Source organism: Erpetoichthys calabaricus, chromosome 2 (assembly GCF_900747795.2).
Source record: "Erpetoichthys calabaricus chromosome 2, fErpCal1.3, whole genome shotgun sequence".
Classification (NCBI taxonomy): Eukaryota; Metazoa; Chordata; class Cladistia; order Polypteriformes; family Polypteridae; genus Erpetoichthys; species Erpetoichthys calabaricus.
Genome location: NC_041395.2, coordinates 196,612,819 through 196,626,650, shown reverse-complemented (window position 1 = coordinate 196,626,650; position 13,832 = coordinate 196,612,819). Strand labels below are relative to the sequence as shown.

Genomic DNA, 13,832 nt, shown 5'->3' with positions numbered 1-13,832 from the left:
CATCACTGCTATTTATTGCTTAATTCCACTGCCTGCTTTTTCAACTACCAACCCTACATCACAACAACCAGAGCTGAGGAACCCCGGGGTTCGAATTCATTCAAACTATTGCCAGGACTTTTACAGTGAGGTCGTTTTGTTGTTGGGAGGAAGCACAATATCACCACTGCCAGATTCAGTACCGCCGGACTTTATTTTGGGATACATTTTTCACCACATTTTCAACTGCTGTGTTTATCTAATCCATGTTTGTATTTGTGTTGTGTGCTTTTGTTTCTTGTTTAGGGGCAAGGGAGGGTTTAATGTAAATATTTGTACTCATATATAGTAATTAGTCACTGGTGGTTTTGGGATAAGTGGTGTTTTGCGCACATATACGTATACAGTATATTCGTTATTGAATATTTGTCTTTTCATTTTTCCAATATATCAGTGTTTAATTTTACATATCTGTTTACTGTTTCTGGTTATTTTGTTGTGTCTGGAAAAATAAGACAACTTGTAAGGAGTATGGCTTGTTATTAGAGCAAGAAACCTCAGGTAATCCTTGGTAGTGTAGCGGCCGGTCTGGGTAAGGGGTCGGCTGTTACATAAGTGGTGCCCTCTCCGAGGATTCTTATTCTGGTTAAAAGATCCTTAAAAATAACACCGCTATCTGCCTTTAAATTTTCCTGGTAAAGGTGGGCTCGCAAGTGGAACAGGACTGGCGAAGCTAAAAAACATACTGAAATAAAGTACAAGCCAGTACATGAGAAACCCAGACCCTAAAACCCCAGTGAGCTGAGCCTTGCCGGTCGGAAGCCAATCTCGCCATTATGCAAATGAGCACGTCCCTCCTGATCGTCCCAGTGAAGCTGTAGGGGGGACAGGTGGATGCGGAGGTGGATATAGGGAGCCATTACACTTAATACGTAACAGCATATGGAAGAAGATTAGCCGACCGTCGGACAATTTAACATCTGCCCCATCTGTCCGATTCTTATTGGCAGATGGGAGTGAACACAGGGCCCTGGGCAAAGTCCCCTTGAGGTACAGCGTACTCTCCACCACCTGGGAAATGGAGACCTATGTCCTGGATGACCGGCACCGGTCTGTCCCGTTACTCCTTGGGCTGGATTCTTTAATCACCTTAAGAGTGACCATCCATCTCAGTCCCAGGCGGTATACGGTGCCAGGGAAAGGGATATGTGAATTCATTCATAAATCAAAAGGAGATCTGGGCTCACAATTCAACGTGTTCTATGCGGCAGTGAGGAGTGACGCAACAACCTCGGCGGCAGCCCCTGAGGAGGAACAGCCCGAAGAAGTAAGGCAGGTGCTGAAGAAATGTGCCGAGATTTGGACTGAAAAATTAGGAGTCGCCCGTCGGGTTACCCACAAGATCCACACCTCGGACAAAATTCCTATAAAGCACCGAGCCTACCTCATTTCTCCACTGAAGAAGGGCATAATTAAAGAACACCTAGATCGAATGCTCACTGAGGGAATAAACGAGCCATCTTGCTCCTCCTGGGCAACCCCTGTAGTCCTTGTGAAGAAAACTGATGACACTTATCGCTTCTGTGTGGACTACAGGGTGGTTAACACGAAGACGAGCCTGGATGTGTATCCCATGCCCCTGGTTCATGAGATTCTGGAGTCACTGCATAGAGCTGCGGTTTTCAGCACACTGGACCTCCACAGTGGCTACTGGCAGGTGCCAATGGACGAGAGGAGTAAAAAGAAGACAGCAGTCATCACCCTCGAGGGTTTGTTCCAATTCAAAGTCATGCCTTTTGTGCTTAAAAATGCTGGTGCCACCTTCCAGCGGCTCATGGAACAATTGCTGAGGGGGTTGACAAGCAAGATCTGCTTTGTTTACATTGACGACGTCATTGCTTAATCCCTTTCTATTAAACAACATCTCCAGGACTTGGACACCATCTTCCAATGATTCCATCAAGACGACCTCACGCTGAACACTAAAAAATGTACCTTCATTCAACCCCACATCCGCTTCCTCAGGCACATTCTTTCATCGGAGGGGGTTGCTGTAGACCCCAGGAAGACCTTGGCCATCTGGGACTACCCCACGCCCACGGATTTGAAATCACTACAACGGTTTCTTGGGTTAGTGGGGTGGTATCAAGTTCATCCCCAGGTTGGCCGATAAAGCGGCCCCTTTGAATTACCCAAGAAAAAAAAGATGTCCCATGGGACTGGACAAAGGAGTGCCAGGACGTGGTTAAGCAACTAAAGATCCATCTTCAAAAGCCACCCATTCTGACCCAGCCAGGTCCACAGCTCACCTGCCAGGTACAGACCGATGCCAAGAATCTGGGGCTCGGCGCCATGCTCACTCAAAAAGTCAACAAGGCAGAACATATCACATATGCCTCTCGAACACTGCACGGCGCTGAGCTGAATTATTCAACGGCTGAAAAGGAATGTTTGGCCATCGTGTGGGCTGTGGAAAAATGGAGACACTATCTGGAGGGGGTTGAGTTTGAAGTGTACATGGACCATCACGCTCTGACCTAGGTGTTTAACCACCCGAAGACCTCCTCTCGTCTAACCAGGTGGGTACTCCACCTCCAAAATTTTACTTTCAAGGTGACCTATCGGAAGGGCAGTGGCAATATCGTGCCTGATGCTCTGTCCAGGGCATCAGAGCCACTGGGGATGGTGTGGTTGGCAAAGGCAAAGAAGATGGTCCTCCCTCTGCCTAAAAGCCTGCAAAATCTGGCTCAAGCACAAGCCGCCAGTCCATTCTGCCAAAACATCAGGGAGGGACTGGAGAAGCAGCGCACCGACTGGGTACACTTCGTGGACATCTGGGGCGTTCTGTACCGAACCATTCCATCCTTCCTTGGGAGTCTACAACACCAACTAGTGGTTCCTGGATTATTATCATGACAGCCCTTTGAGCGGTCACCTTAGAAGGACGAAGACTCTGCTGAAGATCTTGGGGGTGGCGTGGTGGCCGTCTGTCCGGAAAGACGTTTGCCACCACGTGAAGAAGTGCTTAACCTGCCAGAAGATCAAAAACTCACATGGGAAACCGGCAGGACTTCTTCAATCGACGATCGCTGATGGACCGGGAAGACTTTGAGAGTTGACCTGATGGGGCCATTTCCTGTCACCAGCTCGAGGAAGACCATCCTGATGGTGGTAATTGATTATTTTTTGAAATGGGTGGAGCTGTTCGCATTAACGGATGCCAGGACCAACAAAATATGCTCCACCCTGAAGAACGAAATATTCACAAGCTGAGGGGTGCCAAAGAACATCGTTTCAGACCGGGGTCCGAAGTTCATGAGCTCTGTATTGGATAAACTTTATACAGCCTGGGGAGTGAAGAAAAGCCTGAGCATAGCTTACCATCCCCAGGCCAATAAGACAGAGCGAGTGAACTGAACCCAGAAGAGCATGATCGCCTCCTATGTGGGTGAACACCATCAGGACCGAGATAAATGGCTCCCCGAGCTCCGGTTTGCCCTGAACTCTGCGGTGCATGAAGCCACTGGTGAGACGCTTGCTTTGGTTGTGCTGGGCAGACAGCTGAAGGACCCGCTTGACCAACTCCTTCCCAGAGCCCATAGACCAGAAACCAACATTTACAAAAATCTATTTAAGTTCAAGGAATTGCGGCAGAGAATCCAACAGAGGTTGATGGGTTTGACAACCAGACATGCCAAATTATATAATGCACAACGCAAGGAGGCGAACTTTCAGCCAGGTGATTTGGTCTGGATTAGAGCTCACCATCTCTCAGATGCCAGCAAAAGATTCCCTGCCAAGCTAGTGCCTAAATGGTTAGGTCCAGCTCAAATTATTTCTCAAACAGGTCCCGTCAATTTCCAGGTTCTTAGGGGTATCAGCACTAATACCAAGCTAGATATTATTCATGTGGCCAATCTCAAGCCATACTTTGGCCCTACCTTGTCCAAGGTTTGGGGGGGGGGGGGTGGGGGAGAGGTAGCGGGGCTACATAATAATATATGTGTGCGTCAATGAATGTTGTCCCCGTAAGTGCAGAGAGGAAGGACGGAGGAGAAAGACCGCAGCCCCAAGACAGAAATCACCAGTTTACACATCAGATACATCCAGGACATTTTACATTTAAAAAAGGAGAGCAAAGGCGAAACGAGAGGAGACAGGCGAGAGGCGAGGAGAAAGAGAAAGAAAGGAAAAAAAAAAGACAAATTTACCACCCATCTACAAACTCATCACTGCTATCTATTGCTTAATTCCAGTGCCTTTTTCAACTACTGATCCTACATCACGACAGCCAGAGCCAAGGAACCCCGGGGTTCAAATTCATTCAAACCATTGCCAGGACTTTTACAGTGAGGTCATTTTGTTGTCGGGAGGAAGCACAATATCACCATTGCCAGTTTCAATACTGCCGGACTTTATTTTGGGACACATTTTTCACCACATTTTCAACTGCTGTGTTTATGCAATCTATGTTTGTATTTGTGTTGTGTGCTTTTGTTTCTTGTTCAGGGGCAAGGGAGGGTTTAATGTAAATATTTGTACTTTTATATATAGTAATTAGTCACTGGTGTTTTTGGAATAAGTGTTTTGTGCACATATATATTCATTATTGAATATTTGTCCGTCTTTTCATTTTTCCAATATACAGTGGAACCTCGGTTCATGAACATCTCGGTACATGTACAAATCGGTTTACGACCAAAAAGTTCCTCGGTTCATTACCACACACTCGGTATACAAACAAGCCAGTTTCCCTTTCGGTTTGTACATGCTCTGTCTCTCCCTGTGCATTTCCTGTGCAGCGAGCAAGAGAGAGATCGAGAGACCGCGACACACACACACAGGCAGTGGGAGAGACAGCACACACACACACACAGGCATGCTCGAGAGAGAGACGCACGCACACACACAGGCAGCGCAGAGACAGACGTGCACACACACAAACAGCGCGCGAGAGAGGGGGCTGGACGCATAAGGTAGGAAGGCAGTTAAAGAATGCACTGGGCTTGATTTTGTTTTCACTTTTGTTTACAGCGATCAGTTCATAGCGTGCATTGTTGCGATGTTACTTTTCTTGGTGGTTTATTAAATTATGGATTTTTTCAAATGTTCATTTTTTTCCCTGCGCTTAAAACTCATTAAAAAAAGTGTTTTTAGCCAGTGGTTGGTAGCGCTATAGCGTGAACTATTGCAGTGTTAGTTTTCTCTGTTGTTCAAGGTTTTCTCACTGTTATTCAATGTTTTTACATTTAGTTTACTATTACGCTGTGCATTCTATTCTTAAAAAAATATATATTTACATACAGTTTGTATGGTCTGGAACGGATTAATTGTATTTACATACAATCCTATGGGGGAAATGGCTTCGGTTCACGACCAAATTGGTTTACGACCAGAGTTTTGGAACGAATTATGGTCGTGAACCGAGGTTCCACTGTATCAGTGTTTAATTTTACATATCTGTTTACTGTTTCTGATTATTTCGTCGTGTTGGGAAAAATAAGACAACTTGAAAGGAGTACAGCTTGTTAATAGAGCAAGAAACCTCAGGTAATCCAAAGAATAAGCCTTGGTAGTGTAGTGGCCGATCTGGGTAAGGGGTCAGTCGTTACAAGTGGAAAGAGTAGCCCTGGCTTGCAACAGCTCAACATTCAGGGCAGTATATTAATCGTTAGCAACTTCACTGCCTATACAGTACGCAAGAGCTGCTCAGATGGCTGTTGTTCCAAAAATCTTTGTAGCATTTCCAATGAATGTTTCATCGTGTGACTGCAAGTCCAATAAATGTTGTTCCTCTTTAAGCAGATGGCTTGTTGTACTGTTACAGTGGAAAAAGTTTGCAACATGCCTCACCCGGCAAAGCAAGTGGGCAACTGTGAAATTTTCAGAGCAAACTGCGATATCAAAGTAAGCTTGTGCACAAAGCAGCCGACGTGAAAATCTCCATAAACTGCACCATACAAACCATATTAGTGGTGTTGGCAGTTACAATGGTCGTTCTTTTTTCTTTTGTGTTACATTCACACAATGGCACTGTCAACAAGCATCAGCTCTAAAAAGATTCCTTTTTGTCCGAGGAGGAAGTGTAAACACATATTTAAAAAAAAAAAAAACTTAACACAACTGTTACACGTGAGCAACTGAAGATATGTGTAACATGTAGAATTATAGGAAGACACAAGTCTTCTCGCTGTATCTTTAATTTCAACTAATTCAAAATTATTTTAAATGTCCAATAGGGGAATATATTTGGCTAACAGTTTAGTTGAAGGGTGTCTACATAGAGATTCATAACACATGAATAGGTTATTGAATAACATCATTTAAGAAGCAATATTCAATTATTTTACTATGTTATTCGCAAGATGATATAGATGTTTTACAAAGTAGATGCTATTGCATTGTATTAAAATAATTAGCCCCCCATAATATGTGTGGAGTCTGATGTGGCGATACATGTTAAATTATGATGAATTTTGAATGAGTGCAGTGAAAAACATTTTTTTTTTTTAAATAGCAATTAAATTGTGATTCATATCTTTCAAACACTGGTTTAAAATGTTCATTACAAATTGAGTGTTTCTTCTTAAATGTCACTTCCTGTTGACATTTCATGCTTATGCATATGTTATGAAATCACTATGCAGACACCCTTCAAATAAAGTTTCAAAAATATTGTGCTCTATGCATGGTTAAGTAATCACTAAAAAAGCTACCACTTCAAATACATCAATACATGCTATGTCAGTCAAGATAAAATCAATATTGAATTGGGACATCAGTGCCAATACCCAGCCCTATTCATGAGACTACTATTTAAAATTGCAGGAAGTTTCACATCTCCATTTCTTACTCCCATCAAGAAACTATTTTTATTTTTCAATGAACAACTACTATTGTAATTAATCAGTTGTTTGTTTAACACTAAAATTACCAGAGCCTACGAAAAAACTGGTAAATCCGGCCAACCTTAAATCCCTTCGCACCTGTCCGTCAGCGTCTTTTGTCTTCTAAATGTGTCGATAAGCCCAAGCAGCCTGCTATACCATCCCCCCATTGCCTCAGAATGGGCAAGAAGTTCTCCCAGATTCTGTCTTGATTGATTATCTGGGAGTGAGCTACCCAGAATTGTAAGGAGAAATAATTTGATGTGTGTTTTGTGTCTACAACAATCTTTGTATACACATTGTTAAAACAGGAAAGTTTTTTATGTTTTAGTAATAAATAACAAAATGTAGACATGAACTATATAACGTGTGAAGGCTGATGGCCAAATATCAAATAAACACTTTCACAAAAGGTGCAAGTACACTACGACAGCTTCCATGGTGTAGCGGTGAGATCCGCTGACTTATAATCCGGAGGTGGCAGGTTCAAAACCAGCTCCCTGGCAAGCTTACCGTTTTGTGTAGGGAGCTGTTCTTATTGTTAATAATATACAATAAACATGCACATTTGATTTGTAGCTGTAACAGCCGGTGTAAATTTATAGTACTTATAAAAAAGTTAGCTTTTTTTTTTTTTTTCACTTTTATTCTCTCAGTCACGATATAACACCGACATCTCCCCCCACAAAAAAAAACACTGGTGAATCTGCCTTCTTAACTCACCGTCACTTGAATTTTTTTATTCAGTTTTACTGAGTGTTCCTTAGTATGCACCTTATGGTCTATGCTGTCAAAGCCGCACTGACAAAAAACAGAGACATAGGTATGTTTACAAAGATTGTTGTAGACATAAAACACACATCAAATTATTTCCCCTTACAATTCTGGGTAGCTCACTCCCAGATAATCAATCATGGCACTTGCCTGTTCTGAGGCGGTGGGCTAGGGATGGTACAGCTGGCTGCTTGAACTTACTGACCCATTTACAAGACAAAAGACGCTGACGGAGAGGTGCAAAGGGATTTAAGGTAGGCCGGATTTACGAGTTTTTTCATTGGCTCTGGTAATTCTAGTGTTAATGACAATGAAGCAGCCCTTTCTTTCAGACATAAGATGCTCAGTGAAGCCCCATTATGGTTTGGTTCCACTCTCCCATTCAAGTGGAGGAGTTGGCCAGTGTCTGAGTGATCTGTAAACACCCAAGTATACTGGGAAGGTGGTGTAAAAAGGCTGATTTACACTTCTGCAGAGAACTTCCTGACTGAAGTACCAATGTGAGAGTGGCACATATCAAGGGTGCACAACATGATGAGGCAAAGCACAATGAAATATTGAAAAAGAATGCAACTACACTCCAGTATCTACCTAATACATTTCAAAGCTGTCCAATACAGTGGGCTATGTGGATATTGCTTTGTCAGAAGAATGAGATGCAAACCTGATTTAAAAAAAAAAAAAAAAAAACTCTGAAGTTGATAAGATTATACAAATACAGTGGAACCTCAGGTCACGACCGAAATTCGTTCCAAAACTCTGGTTGTAACCCGATTTGGTCGTGACCCGACGTAATTTCCCCCATATGATTGTAAGTAAATACAATTAATCCGTTCTAGACCGTACGAACTGTATGTAAATATTTTTTTTTTAATTTTTAAGCACAAATATAGTTAATCATACCATAGAATGCACAGCGTAATAGTAAAGTAAATGTAAAAACATTGAATAACACTGAGAAAACCTTGAACAGAGAAAACTAACATTGCAATAGTTCGCCCTATAGCGCTACGAATCGCTTGCTAAAAACACTTTTTTTAATGAGCTTTAAGCACAGGGAAAAAAATGAACATTTGAAAAACCCATAATTTAATAAACAATCAAGAAAAATAACATTGCAACAATGCACACTACGAACCGATCACTGTAAACAGAAGTGAAGGTTAAAATCCAATAGAAAAAAGTCTTCATTAAATACAACAAGGTTAAAACAATGCTTGAATCAGTCTCTTTAAAAACCAAGCCCTTATGCGGCCAGCCCTCTCTCTCGCTCTCGTACGTGTGTGTGTGTGTGTGTGTCTGTCTCTCTCTCTCACGCCTGTATGTATGTATGTACAGTATGTATGTGTGTGTGTCTCTGTCTGTCTGTCGCTGCACAGGGAGAGACTGAACACGTGCGGAAATCATCAGCGCGCACAAACCGAAAGGGAAACTGGCTTGTTTGTATACCGAGTGTGTGGTCGTGAACAGATGCAAGTTTGGCAAACTTTTTGGTCGTAACCCGATTTGTACGTGTTCAGAGATGTTCGTAAACCGAGGTTCCACTGTACTTGTTCAGATTAAATTGTAAAGTATTTGTTACTTACACATTTTCTTTCCATCAATGATAGCTGCACATAAAGTAGTATAACAAGTAGCAGAAATTTGCTAAACTAAACTAATAGTCCACTGTGAAATATTACAGGCACGATTATCTAGCTATAACAAAACAGTCCGTCTTAAGCCCTGTTTCTCCAAGATTATAAATGAAATTGCTGGAAACCCCAGTGTTTTAATCTCAAAGGCTGACAGTCTGCAAGGCCCAGTTTATTTAATGGAATGTCTCCTACAAACTTGTAGCGAACTTTGTGAAGTTTATGCCAAAGTTTTTAAAACAAAATAAATGATGTTAGAAATAATAATACATCCCTCCAAAATGAATCTTCTTGAACACCAGCATGCTCTTTTTAGAGAATTCAATTCCTACAATGAAATAGGTTTTCCTGAACTCCATAGAGTAATTTCTCAACTAAAACTTCCACTTGTGATCTTAACTCTGTCTTAACAGGTTTTTTTCAAAGAAGTCTCAGTTATGTTAACTTGTCATTAGGCCTTCAAAAATAAATAGTCTAAGGACTGTAGTAGTTAAACCCCAGCTTAATAAATAAACTTGACTCATCTTGTTAAGATGTTATATTAAGAAAACAAAGTAAATGCGTACACGTGTAGAGACTTTTCTGATAATCTGTCATAATCACATAAAATTTTGCCAAGGTTGTGAATATTATAATGCCACTGATGTTACATCCAAATTTCCAGTGAAAATTATGAACCATTGATTACCAAAAAGGTCTGTGCACGTCATTGAATTGGTACATGGCACCACGCACGCTTTTAGAATGAGAAGGTGCCTCGTTTCTTTTCTCTATACAGTAAAATCGCACGATTTTAAAACTAGCACCTCTGTTTGTTTCAGTACAGTCACTGTCTCCATTAAATAGGTCAAACTCATTAGCCCTGCTACAAAGATGACTAGAACCGACACTCGTTAATTGCAGTGCTGACAATATCCAAGAACTTTCAGATGCCTATTTCGTCAAAGAAGCCCACACCTAAGCCGATCCTCTAATGGTTCCTGGACTGTCCTTTTACTCAGATTGGGATAGCTACGTCTGCATCAGCATACGTCCCCAGCATCGAACAAGATCATCTGTCCCCGTGATAAACATTGAAACGTTCAGTATTTAAAATACATATGTTAACTCGAGAATATTGGTTTAGGCCACTTTCCTTCAAATTCACAGCTCTAATGCTTCAACCTTCAAAATCCCACACTTACCCGTCTCCTTGGCCAAATGGTAGAACTTATCCTTCCGAGCTTTTCCTACTTTAAGTTTTTTCCCCATTTTCGCAGATCACTTTTCCTTCAACCTCCAGAAACACTCGGCTCCGTGCACGTGGTGTAAAAGTAGAACGGCCGCGATCAGTGCTGACGCAGACAGTAAGAGACGGATTGCTGTGACACCATCCACCGGCGTCGCATTTTATGTGACGTCAATAACCAGCGCCGTCGCCTCGCCGGATGTATGACGATGTCAGTCAGGACCGACGTGTAGAAATGGTGACATTCGTTAAGGATTTTTTTTTTTTACTTGATGATCTTTTTTTCTCATCACAGTTGTTGGCTATTCATGTTTGTCACTTTATAATTGATACTATTAACATATCAAGTACAGAAAAGCCAAGCAAAATGACACCTTTTATTGGCTAACTAAAAAGATTACAATATGCAAGCTTTCGAGGCAACTCAGCTCCCTTCTATGTTTCGTTTCTGTGACCATTCTCATCATGCCGTAACAGACATACTGTAAAGAAGTGATTACATCTTGCATGAAGAAGGGGCCTGAGTTGCCTCGAAAGCTTGCATATTGTAATCTTTTTAGTTAGCCAATAAAAGGTGTCATTTTGCTTGGCTTTTCTCTACATTCATAATGGCTAACACGGTACAACACCCTAGTACTACATATCAAGTACATAAATGAACATAAGCCTGATGGTAATTAGTCAGTTTTCATTAGGTAAAGGTGGACAAGTTAAACAATAAATATGTTCTAAAGACTATCAGTTTAAACTTTAACTATTAATACACATACATTATTTTGCGTTGAAAATTCCAAATAATGAGTAATGTGTGATACTGAAATGAAATAGTTTGCAACGACCAGGAAGGAGGATAGTGTATAAAGAAATGGCACATTATATATGTTTTTGGTGTTTGCTAAAATTATTAAACGCACCCTGGACACAATTAACAGACATATATTTAATAACATTAGATTAGTTCTTGATCTTATTGATTATTCACATTTTATTTTGGATGACAGTTGTATGCTTTTCAGGCTTTCTAAAATGCTTTCGATACTGCTGAACATCCCTTTATTTTTTATTGTTTAGGAAAAGATGGAATTGGAAATTATTTTTGCAATGGTTTGAGTTTCTGTTCAATTTTTTTTCTACTTTTGGCACCAGTTTTTGAAATTTGATTAAATATTGTCATTTGGAAGGCAGTTTTGTTGCTGGAAGAGGTACCATAAGTCAGCTGGTAGATGAGACAATATTATTTTTGAAAAACTATGCAGGTACAGCCATCTCTTGACCTCATTAATGTGTTTACTAAAGAAATTACTTACTTATTTTGATGACAACTTACAACATTTGGTTGCATTTTTTTTGTTTTTTCAATTGGAGCACAGGCAGGTGAAGTGACTTGCTCATGGTCACATTGTCAGTACCAGGATTTGAACCCACAACCCCAGGGATTGAAGTCCAAAGCCTTAACCACTACAGTACACTGAATAAGGCTTCATGTTTGCTTTGCATGTTTGAGTTATATGCCTTGAAAAATTGTGATGTATCAGCTATTAATGGCATCTCAGTTAAGGAGAAAATAAATTATTTAGGCATCTTGAAAATCAAAGAACAGCAAGATGGGAATTCTCTTAATTTTAATCCTGTGACTGATTAAGCGAAAAACAAATTCAATTGCTTGCTGCAAAGGGATCTTTCTTTAAAATAACATGTCCTTTTGTCCTAGGCAGAAGGGATTTCATGGCTTACTTATATTACTTCTTCATTACATTAAGGTGACTAAATTGTTAAAATGGTAGACCATATACTCTTTCATTTTCTGTGGAAGAGTTGTGTATAGTATATTACAAAATCTGTGGTTATTAATTCTTAAAGAAATGGATGACTTGATTTTTTTGGAATTTTCTTCACTTAATTTTACATTAAAGATTAACTAGTTAAAGTGTTTCCTCCATAGTTGTTCCTGTTTTTGGAATTTTATTCCCAAATATGTTCTTGATCAGAACAAGGAACTCTGCTCCCTTTCAAAAGGCAATTATAGAATAGTTAAATACCTATGAAGGTCTTATTTTAATCTTTCTGTTATAGCTAAAGAGTTTGCCTTTGTAATGGAGACTATACCTGATGGTTATGTGATTTTGCATAAAGGTGTTTCTTATCTTGATGTGTTTTTTAGATAACCTTCTTAACACAACTTGTGGAAGAATTTGTTTTTCACAGTCCTTTATGAGTACAGTAATAATAACCAAGGTATCTGTTCTGTTTTAACATGAGGTGATTTTGGTACCCTACATAACTGCATATTGGAGGAACTTTTAACTTTTGAGAAGAACTTTGGTTATTGCCTCATAACAAACAAAGTAAGGAACATTTCTTTAAAGATTAAAATTAAGATTTACCCTGTAAAGCACTTTCTCCAGAAATTAAAGAAAAGATGTGGATGTTGACATAAGTAGAATGCAACCTGAAGTGGTGCCCCATCTCTTTTGGCATTGTCAGTACACTAAATAGCTGTTTATTACTGATAAATTGTATAGTGGTATTAATTTGTTTTTAAAATATGGTATTTGGAATTCTGAATTCTAACAGAAGTATGGGAAAGCAGACATTTATTGTTAACCTGATATTAAAATTGGCCAAATATTATGTACATAGATGTAAATTTTCTATGTGCTCTTTTTTTTCAGGAATCTGAAATTTCTGTGAAAAACTATTAGATTCTGTGCAAACAAAAAAAAGTAAAAAGAAATAAAATACAACTTTACAAGTCTGAAGTGAATTCAAGGCTTTTGTATATGTTTATAGCTATTTGAAATTAGTATTGATTTTAATTATGTAAATTTGTTTTCTCTAGCAATTTTCTTTGTATGGAATAGATGTAAATAGTATGTGCAACTATTTTGTTATTTCTCTCAATAATAAAATGCACTTCATGCATGTTCTTGGTAGTAGATAGATAGATAGATACTTTATTAATCCCAATGGGAAATTCACAGTAGTAAAACAGTGAAAATCCTGAGGAGTATCAAATGCACCTTATAAAAGCTTACTTTTGTTAAGAAAAGCTGATGATGTTAATGTTGTTTTTAGTACATACCCCTGACTCGGGATGCTCACAAATTCATTATTAAATCTGACAAACTATAATTTTATATGGGAAAAATACCTCTGTTTAAATTAGAAAATATTATTTTCACTCAAAATTATAAGTAATATAAACAATGTGATATTATTTTTAAATAGGTAATATTAGATATTACTCTTCAAATACATTTTAAGAAAACTGGATTGGAAATTATAAAATAATTAAATTATTAAAATATTATTTGCTAAACAGAGTATAGC

General features: G+C 39.5%; 1 protein-coding gene across 1 annotated transcript in view; it reads right to left on the bottom strand.

Moving 5' to 3' along the window:
• ftsj3 (FtsJ RNA 2'-O-methyltransferase 3) overlaps positions 1-10,633 on the bottom strand; it is a 101,639-nt gene extending 91,006 nt beyond the window's left edge. Inside the window, exon 1 of the mRNA XM_028794927.2 lies at positions 10,459-10,633. Coding sequence (XP_028650760.2) covers positions 10,459-10,525 — 67 coding nt within the window. The 5' untranslated portion in view covers positions 10,526-10,633. The remainder of the gene's footprint in view (positions 1-10,458) is intronic.
• Between the last annotated feature and the right edge of the window lie 3,199 nt (positions 10,634-13,832).